The following is a 24,384-nucleotide window of genomic DNA, read 5'->3' as shown; positions in this document are numbered from 1 at the left end:
TAAATGTATACATAGCTAGCACCATTGGTGCCATGATATGAACTGTTAAAAGATTTACACCACTAATACATTACTTATATCTCTAATTGCACAAAATGGTTTTCTTATCTGACACATATCAGATCAACTAACATGGATGCCACACATTATACATTCCTCCCATCTATACATTAGACAATCAATTTACCCAAATAAACACACTCCAACACATTTGCTGTGTCTGTTAACCTTGGGACCATATATTAAACTTGGCAAGGGACTTTGAGTCCCATCTTAAAATAAATCTCAAAGACATCAATTTTTATTTTATTTTGAATATTACTCAAATTGAAAGGTTCTAGGTATTGTAATGGTTTACAGTCCTACATGCTACCTGAAGGGATTAGAGAATTTACATCTGATTAAAATTCTTGTCAGAATGCAAACTTCAACTTTCAGAAAGCTACATTTCCGTTAACTATAATGAGGGTCAAAGTTCATTGAGGGGTTATTTGGGGTCATTTACAAAATGAATGATCAATGCTACTGTGGTATTTTCATTTCAGGAGTGCAATATTCCAATGCTTAAATCATTCAAGTTCTAAATAAGCAAACAATATTGAATGAAAGTTGTTGATGATACATCACCAGAGAAAACTGCAAATGGATATAACAGCCATGAGAAGAAGGAAGAGCATTTCATCTGCTTGTTCACCTGTGACGTAAATGTAGGAGTGAATGGATAATTTGTGAAATCCTTGCCGGAAATCATAAACTAAAATGCACACAGTAGTGTAGACAATGTTTAATGTTGCCAAAAGCAATGAGAAACTAACCACACACTCCTTTTTTTGACTCAATTCCGTTAACTTGTATGTCAATACTCAATACTGTTAAATTCCATCCAGTGTCTATATAATGATATCTTCAGTTATAATGTACATGTAATAAAAAATAACAATATACAACATATATCTGGCAATCAAAAGTAACCAATTGTTTCTCACAGACTTTTTCAGTACATCCCATAAGCCTTTGCGGTTAGACTTGAGATGTTGTCATTTGACGTTACGCCGATTTGCAATGCGCTGAAACAATGTTCGCTAAACTATCTGTGCATCGGCCTCAGACGATGTGATGTCAAATGAGGACATCTCTGGTCTACTCGCAAAGGCTTCATGGGATTTACCGAAAAGGTCAATTGACTTGTGTGTAAAAGTGCATTGATTGAAGAGAACCAACCAATATTGTTGTGATACTTATCAAACTGATGAGGATACTGCAATATGAATCATGGTACCTAAAGCTAGCTTGCTACTTTGTAGCCATTTTGGGTTCACATTTGAAGGCAACAGCTGACAACACAAACAGTATTAGCCTTTTTGCGATATGGCAAACACAATAGGATGGTGCTGCACAAAGTGGGTAAAGGCTTTTGAATTTGCTGAGTTTTACCGAGATTGAATACTGCCCTCCTATTGTGTGCGCCATATTTCGAAAAGGCTAATTGCATTATCATAGACTCGGTATCAGTTATTCCCTCATCTCTCAAATACAGAAATAACAGGTCCCTAAATTATCATATTTTTTGCAAATAATTGTCTACAAGCAAGCAGCAAGTCAGGTGGTATAATTGTGTGCAGTGCATAGAGGTATCAAACCTTTACTACCACCTTCATAATATCATACAAACAGGTGGATTGTACCAATGAGCAAATGCTGCTACAATGCAAAAATCTAATTCTATCCACATCTTGTGGTCGAGGATCAGAATGCTAAAAACACAAAGGCCGCAGCCTGGCAAGACTTCCATAGTAAAGATTTGTAACTAATGGAGTTCCAATATAGCATTGTGGTCCTGGACAGAATCAGTTTTTTGCCTGCAAGATGGGCACAAGCAATACCCTAGAGTGTTCATGATCACACACATATAATATACTAAAGACAGTATCATAATTGTATTTATTAGCTGCGTGTTGACCGTGATAACATGCACACAATTATTTGACTGATTGACTTATCGGGTGTACAATATAGGAGTCATGTATAGTGTGCATGTATATATACCGCACTCACGGCACACATTCATGATTGCATAACACAACTCTGTACAATTATGAAGCTGCCTTTACCTATCCATATTATTCAGTATTCATCAACACATCCACTATTTTCAGCCAGTAACAAAATGCTACATGTTAATTTCTTTATAGACCTTTTTAGAATCGGAAATCTTCGGAAACTAAAGACTTATTCAGATTCCCTTTTACAAATTAAGCGTACTGCTAGCCGTCCAGCGCGTATTATTTGCACATGTTCCAATGCACACGCTTGACGTCGCGCGCGTATACGCGATGGTTAAGCTGTCAAATGAAATCTGAATAAGACTTTAGTTGTTATGATTGTTTACACAAATTATGTACCGTGTTGCCCTTACTTGATGCATGGTATTGAATATGGTGTCCAATGATTGGTCATATACGCAATCAAATCAACAGAATTGATTGGTTGAATATGTTTTGTTGCTCGCACATGGTCTGTGTTTTTCGTAAAAGGCTTCCTGAAAAGGTCTATTCAATGCTGATGTAATAGATCACCTGATGCAATGCGCAAATTGACATTTCATGTGCAAAATCTACTGAAGAATATGATGATGAGTCACAAAGATAGAATCAACAAATACTATGCAGAAATAAAAATCCACTGTGCACAGCAGTGAGGATACCCTGCATTGAATGTGAATGTGATGTCTGATGTATCTGAATCATTGTGTGAACTCTCACGCAGTGATTCACGTACATCAGACATCACCACACCTACATCATGTATCTTCAGGATGGTTGGTACAAAAGAAAGTAGTGGTGTTTGAATCTCCATCTTGCCCATCCTGTCCATCATTCACAAAATAATGGTCAGCTTATAACACTCGTATTCTGATAAAAATTGCATGGTGTCATATGTTCCTAGTTAACTTAGAAGATATCAGGGCAGTGAGAATAATTCCGATCCCAGTAGCCACCTTTGTATGTCCAAATATCTTGATCTCCTGTGTGAGGATGACTGCCTAGATAGAACCAAACAGGGCTCCACGTTTCTTTCGACTTGTGTCGTTGCTTGCGTACTGCTCTCTGTTTTTCTTCTAGACGGTGCTTCTCATCCGAGGCAGAATCTGCACAAAACAACAAGTTTTACATCAAACTTTGTTCGTGACAACATCTTTCGCAGTTGATAATCAGAAAGTGCTAAAATATGCAGTAATACTTGTGCTTAGAAACTGGAATTTAAAATATCAATCCCAATGTTGGTCTTTAAATTTACATGGATGCATCACAAATGACGTCAATCATTGGATCTGTTGAGAGAAGAGAGCCTTTACAAGTTTCTATACCACGATACTATTAGTGATTGAAGATCCGAATACTTGCATGTTTTGATTTGGTCTTATTTTTTCCCTTTGCCTATTCTACAACATTCTACTTATGGCTGTGCTTGACTCCAAACTGAAACAGTCTTCAGTCGCATAATAGTGTGATTTTCTACAGTTTTCCCATTTCAAGAGAACATATAAAACAATGCAACTTACCAACATCTGCATTTTCTAGATGCCTAATGTCTGGTCTTAACCTTGAATCAGTAGGAGCAATGTGTTTCTTCATACTCTCACTTAATTCATTCACTCTCATTGCAAATAATGTAAAATTGTAGTACTGCAAGACAGACAGATAAGACAGCAATATTAATATCTACTTTTAACCTTTTAGTGTACATAACACATCTTCAGCTAATTTTACAACCTGAAGTACATGCTGTTTTTCAAGGAAGTGCAATAAACTTGTAGCTGACATGCACAATGAGGGAGAATTAAATTATCATTAATGATATTTGCAAGAATGACATGCGAACAATATACAAATTTGCCAAAACTATTTATGCAGTGTAATGGTAAGAAACTTATACGAACCATTTGAGGAGCTTTGTTGTACTCATTTAAATAATTACATTAAAAAAACACAATGATAGAGAACATAGCACATGTATGTTGAGGACATGATCAAACTTGCACATACTATCAGTGATCCTTGCAAATGAAAAAAAAAATTGAAATTTGTAGAATATAGCTGAAAGAATACAATATAGCTCAAGCAAGTTGCATGGATGGATTACTAGGCCATAATATGTGACCCATTCCTGCAAAACCCTCAACAAGTTGCCAGAGAGTTGTAGGCTTGGAAAAAATGACATTCTCATAAAATTTTCAAATGCCTAATTTCATGGTATTTGACCGGGGAACTAAGTGGACTTTCAAATCCTTGAAAATTAGCCCGGTAAACACAAAATGTCACCTTAATTTTTGGCTTAAATAGTGTACAATGGAAAAATATTCCATGCATCACGCGCAATTATCACAGCAACACAGGTCCAAAATGATGCCAACAGGAATTTTTTTCTTTTTGCCCCCATTTGAAAACGCCACTGGAGGATAAATATTTTTACAATGACCACACTGGTAACATCTATCGTGAGCTGATCACAGTATACGTAATAGTTGCAAGCAATGATCATATTACTCACTAGGATCCACAACATGCTCATCTATCAAGGCACATTTCTTTAACCCCAATACATTCATTGAATGACCTTTGAAAATTTGGGTACAAAAATTCATACTCTCTAACTTGAGATCAAATTTTGCCCTATCATTGTTTACCTGAGGTTATTGAACTATGCCATTGGGATGAAGCCATTGTGGTCCATAGTTACTGGACATCTATTTCACTAACCTGTGCTGAGTTGTCTGGTCTTGGTACATTTCTCCATAGAAGTTCTGCATGCTGAAACTCTGGTCCATCTGGATTGATGCACCAGTCTTCCTCTAACTGAGGGGGGACCTACAAGATATGACAAAATGACAATTATCATGACAAGTAATGAAGGCAACACCTGGTTGGTTCTAAGTAAGAGGAATGGATAGAGGTCCTTGAACACCTGAATTGAAATAGCTTGGGATATCTGACTAATTCTGAGTGTGGAACCCAACAACAATCATATCACAAACATTATAACAGAGACATAATCTAAATCAAGATATGCTATATTGACAATACAAATCACAATTAACAAAGGAAACTCTCATATATTCGGACAAAACATTCTTAACAACATCCCGAAATGATTGATAAGAAACTGTTTAGTCCACGACAGGAACATTAGGGATGAAATCAAAACTCAACCGGCGGTTGACCGCCGGTTCCGCCCGGTTCCCATTGTTTAGAACAATAGCAACCGGACGGAACCGGCGGTCAACCGCCGATCAGTTTTGATTTCATCCTAGCACTTTTATCAAGTTTGCATGAAGTAACATTTGTAGGATGACCATGTCTTAAACACACATCAATCAAATTGCCTCCTCTGCAAAGCACAAATGTTATCACTGTAAACTCAGACAACAGTCCTCTCATAAAACAGGACTTGACTATTTAACTTTAACCCTTTTGTTCCTACTATATATTGGCATAGAATATGTTATGTTAGTAGTTAGTATATTTTACCCTTTAATCTGAATGGATTATCATTAATGCTAGAGTTAAGCTGATTTTGTTTCTCATGCTTTGTGATTATTAGTGCGCAGTGTGCAACATCATAACATCTTAGTTGTATAAATTTTGACAACATGCAGTGATAGTTCATTTCTTTTTCTGAACCTATGTGACCATTTGGTAGATCACAAATGAAATTTCACTATACTGGTAATTTTCTTTTTAGATTAACGATACGATAAAATATACTAGCTGTCACAGTCCTTTCACTAAAATTGCACACGTCTGATCTGTGATTAATGTAAAACAAGGTGAGGTGTGCGAGTCCACTTTCTTTTACGATCAACTTGATTCAGTCAATTATGCTAGATTTCAGAATTTACATTCATGCATGATTTGTGACCATACAACTTAGCAATTGGTAAGTTTTACTGCCACCATGTTAAACTCAGTCAGAATGGTTTCCTCAAGATGTCTTACCAGCTGCTATCTAGCATAGCAGCATATTATGCAGTAATCACCATCACCAAATTTGTCTATCTGCTGGCGCATACAGCACATTATCATGAATTCTACATACTCCCTCATATTTCTCATGACAGAATCATGTGAATTTGATGATTCAATCATGTTTCACCGTTTGAATATCTGCGTCCGGCGCGTAGAGCGAAGTTCAACTTGCTCGGGCAGCAAAGCACACAGATGACGTGGACACATAGTTTTTCAACGGTAATGAACAATGGTAGAACATGATTGAATCCCTAATAAATATAGGTTAGTAAATATTACAAGAAATAAAATAGGCTAGTTTTGTGATGGCATTTTTTGTGTTAATGTTACCCAGCATACCATGTGCTATTGACTAATCTTCTTGGGGTTAGGAACTGTACTATTTAGCAGGGCTAACCCTTAATATGATCTGCCCAACCATGTTTAAGTAGCAAATACTTTTGCAGCCAGAATGGCAAGAAAAAACGTAAGTCCTATCTCACTCAAAACCATGGTAAGTTTCTTTCTGATGCCACCCAAATATTATGACATTTTATCATTCACTGAAATATCTTCAAACTATGGATTTCCATCAAAGACTGTGAGAAGCATTAAGTTTTGTGTCACAATTTAAGCAACCACTGATGATGAAATGTCAGTAAAAATGTTGGGAAAGTCCCATTTAAGGGTCAGCCTCTGTTTGGTTAGTGGTCTATTACCAGTGGCAAAGTTTGCATCAGTTATTGCTCTGGGTAACAGTGTGCTCTCTTTGTAGTAATTTATGCTCTTTCATTTCTTACATAAGGAATCGCATCTGTTGCACAAAATACTTTGTTCCCACCTCTTTACTCTGGGAAGAATCAAAGCTTAGAAATTATAAATCTACAATGAAAGCACCAAGATTCTACACCTTAATTAATAAATTATTTCTCTTCAACTATAAATTCTGGCATATTAATTTATTATATATATTTGATGCGATCAAGCAAAATCAGTTGGAACTTGGCAATATTGAATTTGAGATATAGCCATACAAAGGAAACATTTCCTTTTGTTCCTCTTGTTTTGGAAACTCCTAATTGCTCATATCTTTGAAACTGGTTGTTCAGTTTCAATGGAGTTTTCTGCACAATGCAGCTTTGTAAAGGCTTTTTACTTCCTATAAGAAACTGAAAATTTAATATTTCCGACTGATTTTGCTTGATCGCATCACATATGGCTGCCCAGCCAGCATTCCTTACCATCTTTAGTACAAATCTATCCAATTCAATTGGGTACACTCTTAGGTATTACAGTTCTTTTAAACTGTGTAGTCTGCAGGAATTGCTTCTTTTGTGTTTGTGTACACATTATGATTTTTTTGCTGTGATGGATCTCGGGTAAGTTAGCACTACGCTTGAAATAGCCATGCATGCATGCGATATAATGCTAAAATTGTCCCTGTGAAATTGAATTCAGGCTCATTTGTGAACAACACTATCCAAATTAAAAAAAAAAAGGTTTGTCTCAAAGCTCCCGTGCGCATTAGTTTATTCACCCGCATCCGCATTAGTAAAAAATACGATCGAAATGCCATTTTGACAATTTTAGACCCCTGCTCTTAGATTACTTCACTTCAATACAATAGCAGCATCACTTTATTGTTCAATACAATACTTCATACAGTAGTATAGTTGCATTTTGCATTAGTTTTTTAGAGTTGGAGAGCTTTGAGACAAACTTTTGTTTTATTTGGCCTTATTTGAATAATTTATGCAAGATGCTACATGATATGTCAAAATGTTTTAAAGCTTTTAAAGCATCAGTTGGTTCTAGTAATGATGCATGTTTGTATTAAAGGCACCACTATAAGACTAAATCCACCAGTCATCCACACTGCACATGTATTGTGTTATGCTTGTAATGATGTGATAGACTCATAAAAATGATCTCGCACAACTATCGGTGCTTCTGTAACGCACCGTTGCAACAAGATCACACTCCGAAGTTCTAAAAATATGTGTTCAATAACAAACACGGTCAAAAGGTCACTTTGGTTACAAATGCAGTCTCAATGCAAGCAGAATCTGGTGGCAAAGTCTGACACTTTTTTAACACATAAGTTTCTCAGTCATCAACCCAGAAAATGGATGAATGAGGGCAGCATTCTAACCTACTATTATGTTTGTTCACAAATGAGTCAAGATTCAATTAGTTCCCAAAGCTAGCCCATTGAATCATTGTAGACTAACCTTAACCCATGAATACGGAGAATCACTCTCAGAGTCCTGAAAATGTCACCAGAATTGAAATTGAAAAACACCTTACATGCATAGCCTGTCTTACAATAGTCATATGTGAAGCATAATGACCTGTAGGCCGTTGACTGATGCATTGTAACAGTAATACCATGTGGTACAAATTACTAGTGTAACATTGTTTAAAAACACATCAGACAATTACAATGCATTGCTTAACTTAAATTATTTGCCTTAAGAAAAGTTGGACAAGTTAGGGGTTCTGAATAGGCAGCCTGCAGGCCAGATCCAGCCCGCTGACCAATTGTGGTTCCCCCTTGAACAGATCTGAAGTGCGCAGTAAACATAACTAATAAGGTGTATTTGGCCCTCAAACACAATTCTTTGAAGTGATAATAGCTCTGTGGCCCCTGTGCAAATATAACGGAGAACCCCTTGATTAAGTAGTTCAGCAATTCCATTGCACCCACAGAATGTCCATGATGACCAATAATTGATTGATTGATTTATACTTCAAGACTCTATGCTCAGCAAATGAAAGATCATGAAAGGAACAGAAAGAAGAAACTAAGAAGTGGATTATTCATCTTTCATATAGTCACTCTTTTTTTTCCCTTCTAGCATATCGCAGTTTTGTTTTGAGATTGTAAATGTTTCAAAATTATTTACATCAAAAATTTACTGCAAATGAAAGATGAGCAATTCATTAAGATTGTAAGAAGAACTGCCACAAAGGTACTCTGACAGGGAAACCAAAGATTGAATTGAAAAAACCTTGTCGTAATCATCAATATGATTTACCATATGCTTATAAGTGCATATGCTACGTAAGCATACACTGTACAATACACATTGACCATTTTATTTATTTATGCATAATATTGCAGCACTGACTACTGGCAAATTAAATTCTGGGCTTCCTATTCTTCCTAAGATGTGACATGTTTTATCCAAATAAATAAAACTGAATAATGTAAGTGTAATGCTACAGTAAGACACCATACTGGATTATTACTTTACAAGGGTCAGCATTTCCAACAATTGAATGACATTTGCCTTAACTGGAGCATGTACATGCTCTAAAGTATACATTGACATAATACATTGTACACAGATTACAACATTTGGCCAAACATCAGGTGATAACACATTTTCAGGCCATATGGCCAAACATCAGGTGATACCACATTTTCCTCTCCCCAAGAGACATGCAAACATAGTGCAGTCCAAGTTCAATAGTTTGTCTGATTCTTATCTTACTAAACTGGTTTCATTCCTAATACTTTTCTTCTTACAATGTTATTTAATTAGCATAAGACTGTAACCATTGTACATCAAGCAATCAGATTTGTGAAGATGACAAGTTTCAATTTCTCAATCCATACTATCTAGGATTTGAATATGAGACTTTGAATTATTATCTACTTCCTGTCATACCTTTCAGATGGGAAGATTGGATACTTTTATAACATAGGGTATCAATGATAAAATACCCAAAATATTCAGTTTCCAACGATACAGTTCTTTCAGGGACACCCTGTAGGTCTAAATTGCTCTGTAAATTAAATCTTACTTGTATTACCAGTATCTCTATTCTTTGATAATTAAATCAAGGAATTTAAATGAATTGCTTTGTTATTGTCAAAGCTTGACATGCAAATCCCTGCAACATATACCATTTTTTGTGCAATTCTCCAGCAAAATTTGCTATTTATTTATCCGCAAATCTGCAATTTTTCCCCCACAAAAATCACTGGTCCGTGGCAGCTAGCTCACTGATTGACACCCCATATTGGCATCTGCAGTTTCTTAATTAATACTGATTGCAACACACAATGATAGACATTAATTGCATCTCACTTGCCATTCAACTGCGCTTGTATATCAGTGTGTTTGTTTTCTGAATTCTGTACTTAACCTACCATATCCCAACTGTGTCTCATCCTACCTCAAACTAATTACATCACCAATATGACATCATCTCATGTCTACTGGATAAAAACACTGGCAGGTGGGAATGTATAACCCATAAGCCACAATGTTTTTTGTCCACCTTGTCAAAGTAACACAGCTTCAATTTGCTGATGCATTGCCACAATTGACTGCTACCTGTAATTCCTTTTCAAGAGGATGCCAGTCATCTCATGTTCACATGGGCAATGTATTTGAATGATACTACTCAATTTGTTTGTCCACAAAACAAACTTCATGGAGTTGGTACCCCCGATTTGGTACATCCAACTTATGCCATCAATTAATTTTTTCACTCAAGTTCATAGACATACATTGGAGAGGCAACAGTGCACATTTTAGTAGACAAAGGGTACATACACAGAGGGGACCCAAACAATTATGTTGTAAAAGGGTCAAAGAATTTAACAAATCCCACACAGGTGCTCTAAGGTAGGTCAAATACAGTACACAGAAAACCATGCCTTGAAACATTACCAGATCAAGTTCCTATACAAGGGATATCATAAATGCATGCTGATCATTCAGTCATTCATTACATTTCTAATAACCAGGGTTCAAAGATGCAGAACTATTATGGTATTCACAGGAATGGAATTTGACTTGGTTAGTTAGTTGTAAGGGTACATTACATACAACCAATGATGGCCCAGGTGGTAATGGGAATAGAAGGATTGGATATGGTTATGTCTTGCTGTATACATCTATGTCCTGTCAATGTCATGGTAAAACACTAATCTCTGTTTACTTGTCTTTCTAATCAATAAAACAAAAACTATTTATATTGTATATTGATGGATATATTGCAAATGCTATGAATACAAAATGAGAAAAATATGTTGCAAAAACTGTTTATTAGGTTATGGATATATTTACTATACAACAATTTTTCATTGCAATTCATTTTTAAGTATATGAAAGTAAATTGAATATTTACCAGACTAAATTTAAGCCTATTTTGTCACTCAGGGAAAACATGACATTTATACAAGATAAGAGAATACAGGACCAATCATAACCAGTATCAGCCTACAAGACATTCACCATTCTCTTGCTTCTCATTGTATTCATCTACACATAGAATATGAAACCCGTTACTACATGAATGGGTTTATGTTCTAGTGTACATGTGAATACATAGATCTAGAGCGCAGAAACAACAGAAAGGGAGTTACAGTCATTGATTACTCTGGCAAGCCAGAGATACAGTTAGCTAACCCTAATGAAGCAATCAATACCCAGGTTAACAAAGTACACCTTCCATAAAGCTGTGGTCAAGCTATGACTAGTAATGTAGAGTCCAGACAATTTCAAAATATGGCCATGATAGTTTTCCACAGTGAAATGTGCATTTTCTACAGCCAATTTTTTTACAATCTTTGTCAACATTGTAGAGTGAAATTGGTGCATAACATCTATTCAGGGACCTAATAATAAACAATTTTGTATTATAAGAATAGAGCTCAGAGACTGTTGCTCTATTTGTACAATACAAAAACGTTATTTTTAAGGTCCCTAAATATATTTTAAGCACCAAATCCACTCTACAATGTTGTCAGAGATTGTAAAACAATTTGCTGTGTAAATGTACATTTTGCTGTGGAAATATATAGCATCCATATTTGGAAATCTGAACTTCACTATGTAGTTTTACATTGAATTTATTTTAACAAAGATCGAAGCAAACTTGTTAAATATTGACACCAAATTCAAAAGACATAAAAAAGAAAATGTGTGTGCTATTTAAGTAAAAATTCTCAAGCAATTCTAGTGATATTAAAATTAGTTAAGTATAGCCACATATGCTATGAAAGGCTCTATGCTAGTAAACAAATAGAAACAAGATTGGACTCAATTATACTCTATCAAAATTGAAACAATAACAAAAAATATACAGGTAGGTACCCCTGTAAACCATATATAATCCCCCAGTAAACAAGTGACTGCCTTAAGTATGTGACCTTTTAAACTGAAGGGGAAATGACTTATGCGCTCAAGTTAGCATCCAGGGAACACAAAATTGTAATGACTGGATTGAGTAATCAGATTCTTGTGTTTTATCTCAATTCCCCTTGAAGCAAGCTCCATTTGGGCTGTTCCATTTGAAATACATACACCAACTATGAAGACATCACCTTAACCTCTTTGAATAAGTCTATCAGAACTGATATAATTCAAATATCAGATTATGTTGTGGAAGTCCAAACTCCAGAATTTTACTCACGTTTAGAGGTTTCATTGGCCCATTACTGTTGAAATCTTCCACACTGAAGATGAAACGTCAAAAATGTACGTAAAATTATGAACTTGCACAACATAATCTGATATTTAATTAAATGACATTAACTTATCACACAGGGAGTGTGAGAATTTCAAATGAGGTTACCTGAATGGGTAACTCCATTTGAAATGTACATACACACTCCCTGTATGTGAGATTAAGGTCACATCTCCCATTGAAGGTGTATGGATTTCAACTGGAATAGCCCATTTAAAAACAAGAAGGTTTCTTTGCTGTCCTTTGCAATACACTGGGGGATAAAATGGCAGTTTTATTTAAAAAGAAATTAAAAATATATACTAATGAGACTACAGCGTCACACCTTGACCACACTTTCTTTCTATTATCAACCACTCACAGTACAGTTTCAGTACACAGGTAAAATAAAAGATATTTTCTGTGCAAAATTTTCATGCCCCAAATATCTACATTGTTGTGAGAAATATTGACATTGAATAACGTATAAACCGCATTTATTCTTCTTTGTTTTCATCGTTGGGGAAATGCAAGAGTATGCTTGTTAATGTTGTACCAGGTTAAGTTGGTACTAGTACTTCACAGTTCCCTTGGTTCAACTTGGCAAATTGCATGTAACATTTGTACCAAGTAACTGGTCATAATTCAGTAAGCCTTTATAATCTGCTACGTTATCATTCTATGTGAATCAACACAAGCAAATCAGGCCGATGTTAGCAAATACCAATGTGATTTATAGCGACTTTTTTACTGTGTAGTCCTACAGTGGGGGAGTGGTTTTTTTACTGAGTCGTACAGACGGAACTTAATCCTCCATTTGCCACAACTCACAAAGACTTCATGTAAACTTACCAAACATCAAACCAAAACACTATGCATTTACAAACCATAAAAGGTGATCTACTATAGCAACTTGAATTTTTGCTGAGTTTCATGAATTGTCATTTATGAAGTCGAAATATGAATCTGGAAATGGTGGTAATATCATTTACTGACTGGAAACTTTAATCGGATGGACACATGCATCATATGCAACTGATGCATCTCAAACAAAGGCTCTAATTGCCTGGCACCTGTAGACGCTTCTTGAATATCCTTCGCAGAGTGTATGCCTGTATCTGACTTGATCATCAAAAATCAATATTTCTCACAGCAAATTAAACAAAAAGAGCAAAGGAAAATTTCACAGATTGAGGAGGAGACATATTAGACCCATGGATAACTCTTACTGACCTTAGCCCAATTGTATATTGGTTGGTAACCCCTGGGTAAACTACCCTGCATGATGATTCATGGAAAAATAAGCAAAAAACTTGAGGATTGGATCGAGGTCCTGACTTATCCATTAACTAAAACTATTGTGTTCTTCTACAATATCTAAGCCTATGTTATACAACAGTATCCCAGTCTACAGCTAATTATATACACCCCATGTTTTGTGATACACAAGGAAATGGGGTTAAAATTACTCTTAAATTTCCTTATCCAAACTTAACAAGGACACATAACATGCTTAATCCTCCGTAATATTTCTATTGCAGCATAAAAAATATATAGTCTTCTCTACCAATATAAATTTCAGTATTTGCTTCATGTGTCTTTTGATTCAAACTTTAAATATGAGACACTTGATTCCGTATGACTATTTTTTAGCATTATCTTGCTTTGATGACAAAAATGGAAAGTAATACATTATTTCTGTCATCAGGGTCTGATATCCTTACTAAGTATTCTTGAAAAAAAGGAAGTACGCATAACTACTTGGTATGATATACGGTCAGTTATACAGACTTTTTGGTTTTAGGGCTATTTTATAAACTACGAAAATGAGTCCGTGCAGGTAAATTTGTCCGTGCAGGTAAATTTTGTTATGAATAAATATTTTTCCCAGGAGGTTATTTTGTGAATTTCCCCAAGCCTCTGTGTATTTGGAACCCTGGTAGAATGGGAATTAAAATGTTTTAATGTGATAGAGAGCAACTCCTGTGGTTTAATTTACTTCAGATATTTCCTTTTCACCTTTCACCTGTTGTTAGATTTTCTGGTTAATGCACCCCACTAAGTGTCAAGTTGCTCAATAATTAAAGTATGTAATTTAATATTATACATACTAGTTTACATAGCCAGTCATGCAATCACACATCAAAAAGATATAAATCATGCCAGCTAAGAAGACATCTTGTGGCTTGCTTTCCTTTACCCTCAACACAATTTTGAATCATTTAGATATTGACAACTATAATTGATGCAACTTATCATGATTAATGTTGGTATTCAACCATCATTATGCGGTTAATAAGCCATAAATCTTACATACAGAAAACCAAACCACACATCTAACATGGATGGAATGTAAAACATGCAAATCCTAAATGCTGGATCACAACATTTCTTTTTAAAATCTTTTCTTGTTTCAAATGATGTTATTCACTCCTTCACACATTAATGCATGGTGTATGTTGTGCAAACACATTTTATGCAATAGTAGTATCAATATTGTTGAAAATATTTTACACTTTTTTAGGAATTTTGTTTAATATCGATTGTAATCAATCTGTGAATAAATCTAATATACGGATGAACAGAGCTAGGGGAAGGAAGACGTACCTTTTCTGGTTTCGGACTGGATGTAACAGACCTACTGTTTCTCCTTTCCTGTTTCTCACTGGACTGTGCTTGATCAAACTGGTCTGGATCCATAGCATAGAGATATTCAACCCACTTGCCAAATAACTTGCACTTCTTGTTACCCCTACAGAAATACAGAACAATATGTTGTCATAAACATGTACCAGATACAAAACATAATCCCCATTATAGCTGTATTTAAAAATATTAAAATACATAAATAGAACATAGATTTTGAGATTCTCCTTTGTGCATATGTATAAGAGCAGCCATGAAATAAGCAAAAATTTCTGAGGGTCATCCAGGGATTTAAGTAAGTATGTTGTAGATCTACAAGAAATCTCTGGGTCCTCACATATGATATTTGTATGGGTAATTGGCAAGAGGGATGCCTATTAAGGTCTTTACAAGAATATAAAAAATGAATTGGTACACAAAAAGGACAAAAGAGCTCAAACTAACACTGCACATGACTTTATTTATCAAACTTTATACATATGTTCACGCTATTGGTTTAACTTTACTAAATATTTAAAAACAAATCATTACAGATGTGGCCATATATGTCTTAGAGTAGTAAAAGTATTAACTCCTGATGAAGGTCTCATTCGTTTTCCTATGACTGGAATTTTACAAGTTTAAACCTCAATGAGGAATTACCACATCTATACCTACCTTCTATCTGATATATAGCCCTCCACTTTATGTATATCCTTGCCAAACCAACCAGCTTGTTTCATATCTAGTGAGCATTTATGACCAGTCTTGTGATTGATAATGTTTACTATGCCATACATCTCAATCCATAGTCTACCCACAATTAGATTGTGTACGCAGCTAGAGGGATTGTTCCATGTGTAGGTTTCATCATGTCTACAACAAATAGGACCAAGAGGTGGTTACATAATATACAGTCTGTCCACTTAGAAGTACAAACCAAATCTGTGGCATCGGGGGTCGATGCTCTGCGTCACACGCGAGCGCGACGCGATGCGTAAAGAGCGTGGTGCACAAATCGCGCAGCAGTTGGCGCGCCAAAGAAGCATTGCACTGAAATAATTATTCTCATACCTCCAGTTTCCGAGGTCTATTTTCTTTGTACTTCTATGTGGACAGACTATAATTACAAAGTTATTTGTGACATGCTACTTTATTGAAGCTACAATGGAAGTGAAATATTTATGACAATTGAACATTATTTGACAGAAAAAAATGACATTTATCAGTAAGTTTAAATATCAGAATTTAGATCACTTCCTCACAGTTATGTAATCAAGTAACATGTTATAGGCAACAGTGTAGCACACATTTGCACACAACATAGTGTGACATACAAGACATTGTGTATCAGGACAAAACACTTTCCATTTGAATATTATTCCCATTTTATGCTACTATTAAATTTTTGCACTAATTCATGCCGAAAAAAAAAAAAGGTTTAAAATGGTCACTTTGTGATCCACAATCTCACCCCAACTTACTCCAAAAAGTTGAGATTGTTATACCATTACTTGAACTACATAATGTTTGTGTGCATATAATCTTTTCTGCAGATTTGGTCTTTTGACAAAGATGTCATCCAGTTTGTATTTTCAGGCTGTTGACAGTCCGAAATAACAATACTACAGTTTTTGGGGCACAGTAATACATGCAATTAGCTTGACAAATCAACTGAAATTCTGGAAATAAGTTTTATTTTGTGGATATCTATTGAACCATACCCTACAAAGTTGATACTAAAACACAAAATATCCCTTACTGTGACAGGTTTGAATGACTATTTTCTTAGCACTTGACCAGCGGAAATCAGGATGACTGAAGATGTGCAATTTAAACTGCCACTTGACCTACAGTACCTTGGAGACACTACTTGGAGACATTAGAAACTACAACTCATTTTGATCACTTACTTATTGAGTTTAATAGTGAGAAGTCCTTTAGGTGCAATTTCTAAACTCTTGCCCCAGAATTTCAGCTTTGGATAGATAGAGCCATGGAATTCAAAAGACGGACAGTGGCAATGGAAGGCGCTCACAGGAGGATGGTGGGAAACCTGTTCCAATACCATCTTTAGATCTAGATCCTCTCTGTAACAATAATAACAAAATTGATAGCATCACATTAGGTATTAATTCCTCCCAACAAATTTCAAGAACCATTGTTATACATCTGGTATAACAATGAAAACAAGTTTAAATAGTTTTTGACCATGCAATGATGGCCAGCACAAATGCAAGTTTTTAAGCTTACTTACATGATGACATGGAAATTTTTACATTTCAGTCACTTTTTTATTGAAAAATGTATGGGAGCGTTTATTTGAGGGGTAATTGTCTGTTACAGAAAATACGGTATTTATCCCAAACTGTGACTTTAACATAATGACACTCATTGGCAGCTGCCTTTTAAAATAAAGAAATAAATCAACTCTATGAATATGAATGCAATCTTGCATTGTAATATATGCAATTTATTTGCTAACCTCTAATCACCTGCATACATGTGCAAAGTGTACTGTATACTTTTATTTTTGCAGGGGTTTTATTTTTGTAAATTTTGTGTATGGGACACAGTAATGTAAAGATAAAAACACACAAAATTACATTTAATATTTTTGTTAACTTCATATAGATTCACGAAATAATCAACTTGCAAAGTTTTCAAAAACATAAAAATCATGAAAATTCTGTACGCGAAAACAATAGCACATAGAGAACATAATAGTTTAAACACCTGTGTGCCTCAAGGTCATTGTGTACATGTGCCAATGCTGGAAGAGTTGGTGTGTAGGTGTAAATAAACTGCCACCAGAATCAATCAGACTATAAAATGTACAACATCTTAAAATATTATGCTGTTTTCATTTTTTGTTCCCTCCTTAATTTTGGTTACAAATACTGTAATTACATTTATTACATTACTTTACATTACAATAAGTATAATGCGCCACTACATAAGGCCCAGAGCGCTTATAAAATATTATTATAAAAGTGTACAGTAACAAAATAAAATTTTAAATAACGTAATTGTAAAACAACCGAAAAGGAAGCAAGGTAGGCTATACCACAGACAACAAATGCAGGCACAGATATAGGCAAAGTTGGTTACGGTCAAACATTTCCAAACAAATCAGTAATAAAAGTTGAGCTTATAAATCTCATGCATGATCGCCCTATTAAAATATTAAGATTTCTACAGCTAACTGACCACATGCTGCTGCTGTGCATTTAAATTTACACAGTCAACTGTATAGGTAACTATTATTATTGTTATACTATTATTGCATGGTGACCTCCATATCTGTTATTTATGAATTTTATTAGTGTATTACAATCACATCAAATTATTTTGTTGACAATAAAATAAAGGGTTGGTATTAATTTGTATTTGCTTTGCATATATTATCTATGTAATATTTCTAGGAATATTTTATTATTATTATTTAGTGTAATATATTGTAGTGAAGACTTAAGGAGCCTTGAGTGATTTTGGCCATTTTTGGCCATTCCAGTTGAAAACCACACACCCTCTATAAAAACATGACCTTCATCTTCCGCACATAGAGTGAGAATGGAGTTACCTGAATGGGTGATTCCACTTGTAATCTACACCCCCTATGTGGGGGTGTAAGGATTTCAAAAAGAATAGCCCAATGGATGGAATTCTTGTCAAGTACATTTACATTACACAGCATAAATGATATTAACATCTGGCAGTATCAATGACCAATAGGGTATGTAATGGGATACCTACAATGATGACACACTAAATGTGTATGTCTAGCACAAAGTATAATGTAATAATTGTGCACCCCTTTTCTACCCATGGTTTAGCCATGCTGTGAAATCACATTGACAAACTTGTTAAGTGCAACTTTTGATTTGACGATAACATTCTGGCCCTAAATCTTGATTTATTAAATTTTCAGGTGTCAAAAGAAGACACCCCTAATTTCCCCCTTCCCATAGCTGATAGCACTATTGTATGTGGTGATATAGGGAGTTCAAGTTATCTGGTTTAATCTGTGATTCCACATCAGTGTTCTATTTGGATGGAAGTATCATGATAAAGGTTCTACTATTTTTCTATTTCTTTTGCACTAGAAAAAAATGTATAATACATAAAAAGCTATGGACTGTTTCACACAAAGCATAATTATTAAATTGATAAATTAAACTTCACATGTATCCTCAGTAACAGGCAGGTCTGCCAAGATTAATATTATACTTCCTACTCCAAGCAACATGGAGTAGTGATTAGATTGTGCCTACATCTTTGACATCACATTATTTTCACTTAAGTAACTGAAGAGTGTGACATTTTGAGTGTAAATATGGTGAATTCTGTCTTACCTTATAAGTTCAAATGTTTCTCCCAGAAGAGGATTAAATGGTTTACTAAGTCTGTCTAAATTAGATGCACCAGCGGATAACACAAATGCGGCTACATACTGTAAGAATTCAAAACAAGAACATACATAATTTAAGTGATTTGGGTAATTTCATTGAGAAAGAATTGCCATATTTATTGACAATTTGGCAGTTCAAAAATTCTCACTTTTCCATAGTACAGACTATTTTCTACTAATTTAATAAATTGAGAATCAGTGACCTTGACCTAATTGATGGTTTACAACTATCTTCTACTCAGTAGTATGAATATAAAATAAAATAAATTAACCTGATTTAAAACCATAAGCATATTAAGTTTTTGTCTTGTTTCTTTTTCATTAAAATGCAGGTCAAGTGCTTTACAGACTTTTCTACTGATTATTGAAGGAAATATTCAAGGGTGGAGGAAAACAGAATGAGAGAAAAGCAAAAACAACGGGAGAAGGCAAGATGAGTGGTGGCTGAGAGAGTAAAACTCCACAGAGGATATATATTATATACAGGGTTTTCATTTCAAAATCCTTAAGCGCTATTTTTTTCATATAAAAATTTTCAGAATTCTTAAGAATTCTCTGTAAAGCCACGATTTCTCTGTGATACGGAAAAACAGAAAAATTCACAGAATTTGGGGTTTACTCACAGAAATTTGAAAATGACACAAATAGTGAAAAACTGTGTAAAATGTCTAACTTTTGTGTTGATTTGCAAAATAAAACAAAGAAAAGTGATTATTTAGCAGTAATCAATCATTAAATAATCCATTCTAGCATTAATTCTAGGCCTACATTGTACAAAATACACTTTTAAAACATGTTTTTCACTTTTGAGTGCTTTATATTGGAAAACAGCAAATCACAGGAATCGTCCAATTTGTAACACAGATTTTTAATTTTGTAACACGGAGAAATTGTGGCTTTCATCCTCTGTTTACTTACTTTCATTCTATCTACAGGGTCTTCAGTGCTGTCAGCTTTAATTAATAATTGTGCATGTTCTACATATTCACTCATTCTTTGTAGGAAGCTCATTGGTTCATTGAAGACTACTGGCATGGTGATTTTGGAGAGTTCCTTTCCTATACACTGCTTTAACACAGTCCACAAACTAAATTGATCTCTCCTAAGCATTGCACCAGGTAATTTATTCCTGTAAGGTAGGAAAAAATATCAGATATATCTATTAATATTTTAAATATATCAATATTAGCTAGAGGTACAATTCTGAGTACTTGGTAACTTCAAATTGCCCTTCAGTGAACTGACTTCGTATACTTTGTTCAGCTCATAATTAGTAAGACATATCATTATGGACTGCTATACAATAGTGCGTGCAGCTATGGACAGCACCTATAGCAGGGGTCCTCGGCTTTATTTATTTGAGGGTCACAAGGAGACCAAACACATTTCAAACATACATCTTGAGAGCTAAACAAACACCTGTTTCTTATGTTTTTCTTTATGGCGTCACTCATCCTCATTTAAATAACATGATGTCCACCAGTAGGCCTACAAGACACAAGTAGCATGATAAAACAGGCTCAGTAACAAAACCCATAACTGAATAATATTGGCCTATTACATGTTGTAAAAAGTATAACCAAAACCCTAGTAACCCATATACATTGTGTAGTCAAACCCTCACCCAGCTCTAACTTAAACTGTTAACTGTATTACAATAGACACAATCTCAACCAGTTCCCTATGACACAGTGAAAAGGGGACATACAAAGTAACAGGTAACTCCTGCTGAAATTCTTTTCTTGAAATTTAGTTTCTCACCTGTAACTAATGCCATTGTACAGTGCTTACTTCATACTTCACCTACTAACACCCCCCAACACACATGCACAAAGAGTGAGTGTCACATGTCTGTGTCATAACAACTGGATAAATTCTACTTTTCTCAGAATAGTTTGGTTGCTATTGAATTGTAAAATATATTTCAATGTAATTATAAAAGTTTCTGTCTCTGTGTACCCAATGTGATGTCACACTAAGTAATTCACTAGTAGTGATAGGCTGTATAAGGGTGTAGTTGCAAACAGCTTAGGGTACCAGCTTATTTGATGCAGCTTGTTGTTCTGAGTAATTTGACACCAATTTTTTTGAAATCGGCCAAAAATTGAGACAGTGCGGGCCAAATAACGACACACAGGGGGGGGGGGGCGGATTTGACCTTTATTTTCTAGTTTTAGGGGAATTTTATCACATTAAGGATGCATTTTTGGTATCTACTTTAGTTTTAGGTCCAGGAAGGTCATTTATGCACTTTGTGTCTGAATGAAACTTTTTCGTGTCCTTAAAATTAACGGTTTTGGGTAACATTAGGCCGTGAGGGCGCTTTACCTTTTAGCGACCCCTTTCGCAACTATTTTTATTTTTAAGTTAATCATACTACTAGAGATAATCATCAATCATCCATATTCTGAAATTTTCAGCCATTTATCGCATTTGGTGTGGCTGTGGCGCTAATTTTTAATACAGGGGTAACCTGCCCATAACAATATACAGGGGTCAACGAACTTTGTATCACATGTAAGTCAATGGAAGCGTCTCTACACATTTTCAAATGGGTACCACGCACAAGTGAAATAAGGTTGAGAGTTCAAATTTGGACAGGTGCTGTTATTTATTAGTAACATTGATTTGATAATAAGAAATGATAAAATTTTAGTAGGGGGATACGTAACAGCTATTAGGCTGAACAGCGCCTCACATCCTAAATTGGCTCTTAAACTTGCATCAAAACATACGATTTGTGTAAAAATTGCATAAATATATCCAGGGGACCCAAAATCATGTAAATTATCATTAGAATCCAACAAACAGCAAAGAAAACGCCCATAATTGTCAAAATAGTGAAAAATAGGGGGGGGGGAGTCCGAAATCCCCCTTATGCATAGTTTTTTGGCCGGCACTGGCTCATTTTTCAACCGATTTTTTTTAAAGGTGTCAAAATGCTCAGGAGGACTAGCTGCTTCAATTCAGCTGGTACCCTAAGCTTTTTGAAACATCACCTTTTTTTTGGGCTGTACAGCCTATCACTATCACTAGTTGCAATGAGCGAAACATTCTTTTACGACTTTTTCGAGTTTACTTCCATCCTGATTGCCAATATATTGATCACAAGTCTCTAGCATGCCCTTGGATCAAATTGCCACCAGTTGACTTAATTTTCTAGTGATGACCCCTAGCTACTACTGAGATGATGGTAGTGGCAGTGTTGTACCAATTTTCCTGTTCCTTGCTGCGACAGCTGGTCTGATTATAATTACACCTTAAAGAAATAGGAATGCATCATTCACCAGTCCATCAACCGAGTGAACAAGGAATAGTGATACATTCTGAAAGCTCTTAGGTGAGAAAATTATGCTGCGAGACAGTGTCATCGCCCCGATATCTTCATGGCAGAAATCGCCATGGTAGGTTGAATCCACAGTCACGCATGTCCATTTTATTCCGACCTGTTTAATAGTTTTGAGACGCATAATGGGCCGAGGGACATCCGACTAAGGCTATTGACAATAGCCTGGTCACTGACCTCTGTAGAGTGAGCATGGTATACGCCATGAGGTCATCTGCTTTTAGACTGCCTCCACGTGTGGCCTACGCTGCGCTATAGTTCGGCGCATATATACAATCAGAATTTTTGTCAGTTTTTGAGCTCAATACGCGCGGTTCTTTCTCAATACGCAAACTAACGACTATCATATCCTTTCAACACATATATTCAAGTGCAAGCATCAAAATATGGCTTCTTTAGAATAAAAAAATTACGGGAGATATTCATCATTTTCTACCCCGGTATCCAAAGATTTATCGTCTGAATATCAAATCGTGCATAGCACATTCACGTGTATCAATCCCGGGTATTGATTTTAGTGTCTCTGCTGTACAATGTAATTATTAACCAGGCGATGTCGGTGTGCGAGGAACTATTTAAAATTCTTCATCAGGATTCAGGAATGCCTCTATTCATTATATTCTGTACTCACCTATGGCAGCCAGGAATAATGAAGTCAGCTGATTTGCTCCTTGTGATTGGCTGCTTTCCATTGGACTCCTCCTCCTGATCTGTCGTTCCATGCTTGTCACTGCCTACATGGTTAACTGGCTGCACTGGCGGTTCCTTCTCAGACACATGCATATCTGCAAACCCATCCGTCACTTGTGTATCCATGGTGCTATGGAAGCTCTCGTTGGAACTGATACTTAAACAATCATCACTGATGTCTTCATTTGTAGCGCGGTAATCCCCTTCCTCGGAATTGACATCAAAGTAAACGGGACTTGATGTCAGACTTGGAGACCCGTTCTAGTCGGTGATGCTCACGTGCTAAGGACTGCAACGCATCCTCCAACACCCGTGTCTTCTCCACGGCTTGTTCTAATTGAAGTTTTCGTAACTACAAGAAAGAAACAGATCATAAAAAATTGTCAGTTAGTTTGATTGGTGATAATGCTACACTACAAGATTCCTTTTGGGGTCACCTGCACAGGTATACCTTCGGTACAATGGCAACGGTGTACCTGTGCAGGCGTCGACAATAGCAATCTTTTAGTGTAGTTCTGCAGTCTTTATACATACCGTAAAAACTTGATAGTTAGCACATGTGCTTACTATCGAGCACTTTTAAAACATGCACACATGAAGAGCCACATCCACAAAAGTGTAAAGAGATTTGAGCAAATCATCGATACAAATAAAGCGCCGGACTATAGTACAATTTCATGTTTTTAAAAGCGCTCAATATATATAGTAAGCACATATGCTAACTATCGAGTTAAATGGTATTTGTTTTACAGAAAATACAGTTGTTTGAAATGAAGCATAATGTAATCTTTGATATAAATAACAAATAGATTTAAGACATCTGGACCTACATTGTATTGCCC

General features: G+C 35.5%; 1 protein-coding gene across 1 annotated transcript in view; it reads right to left on the bottom strand.

Annotated features, from left to right (window-relative positions):
• Nucleotides 1-2,252: 2,252 nt before the first annotated feature.
• Nucleotides 2,253-24,384, bottom strand: part of LOC140147566 (oxysterol-binding protein-related protein 1-like) — an 89,210-nt gene continuing 67,078 nt past the window's right edge. Inside the window, 11 exon segments of the mRNA XM_072169346.1 lie at nucleotides 2,253-3,148; nucleotides 3,563-3,686; nucleotides 4,761-4,868; nucleotides 13,704-13,748; nucleotides 15,078-15,222; nucleotides 15,774-15,971; nucleotides 17,009-17,185; nucleotides 19,451-19,548; nucleotides 20,425-20,635; nucleotides 23,484-23,792; nucleotides 23,794-23,894. Of these exon segments, the coding sequence (XP_072025447.1) occupies nucleotides 2,952-3,148; nucleotides 3,563-3,686; nucleotides 4,761-4,868; nucleotides 13,704-13,748; nucleotides 15,078-15,222; nucleotides 15,774-15,971; nucleotides 17,009-17,185; nucleotides 19,451-19,548; nucleotides 20,425-20,635; nucleotides 23,484-23,792; nucleotides 23,794-23,894 (1,713 nt within the window). The 3' untranslated portion in view covers nucleotides 2,253-2,951.

This window comes from Amphiura filiformis, chromosome 3, assembly GCF_039555335.1.
Source record: "Amphiura filiformis chromosome 3, Afil_fr2py, whole genome shotgun sequence".
Lineage (NCBI taxonomy): Eukaryota > Metazoa > Echinodermata > Ophiuroidea > Amphilepidida > Amphiuridae > Amphiura > Amphiura filiformis.
Note: the sequence above shows the minus strand (reverse complement) of the source record. Positions and strands in the feature narration are given on the sequence as shown.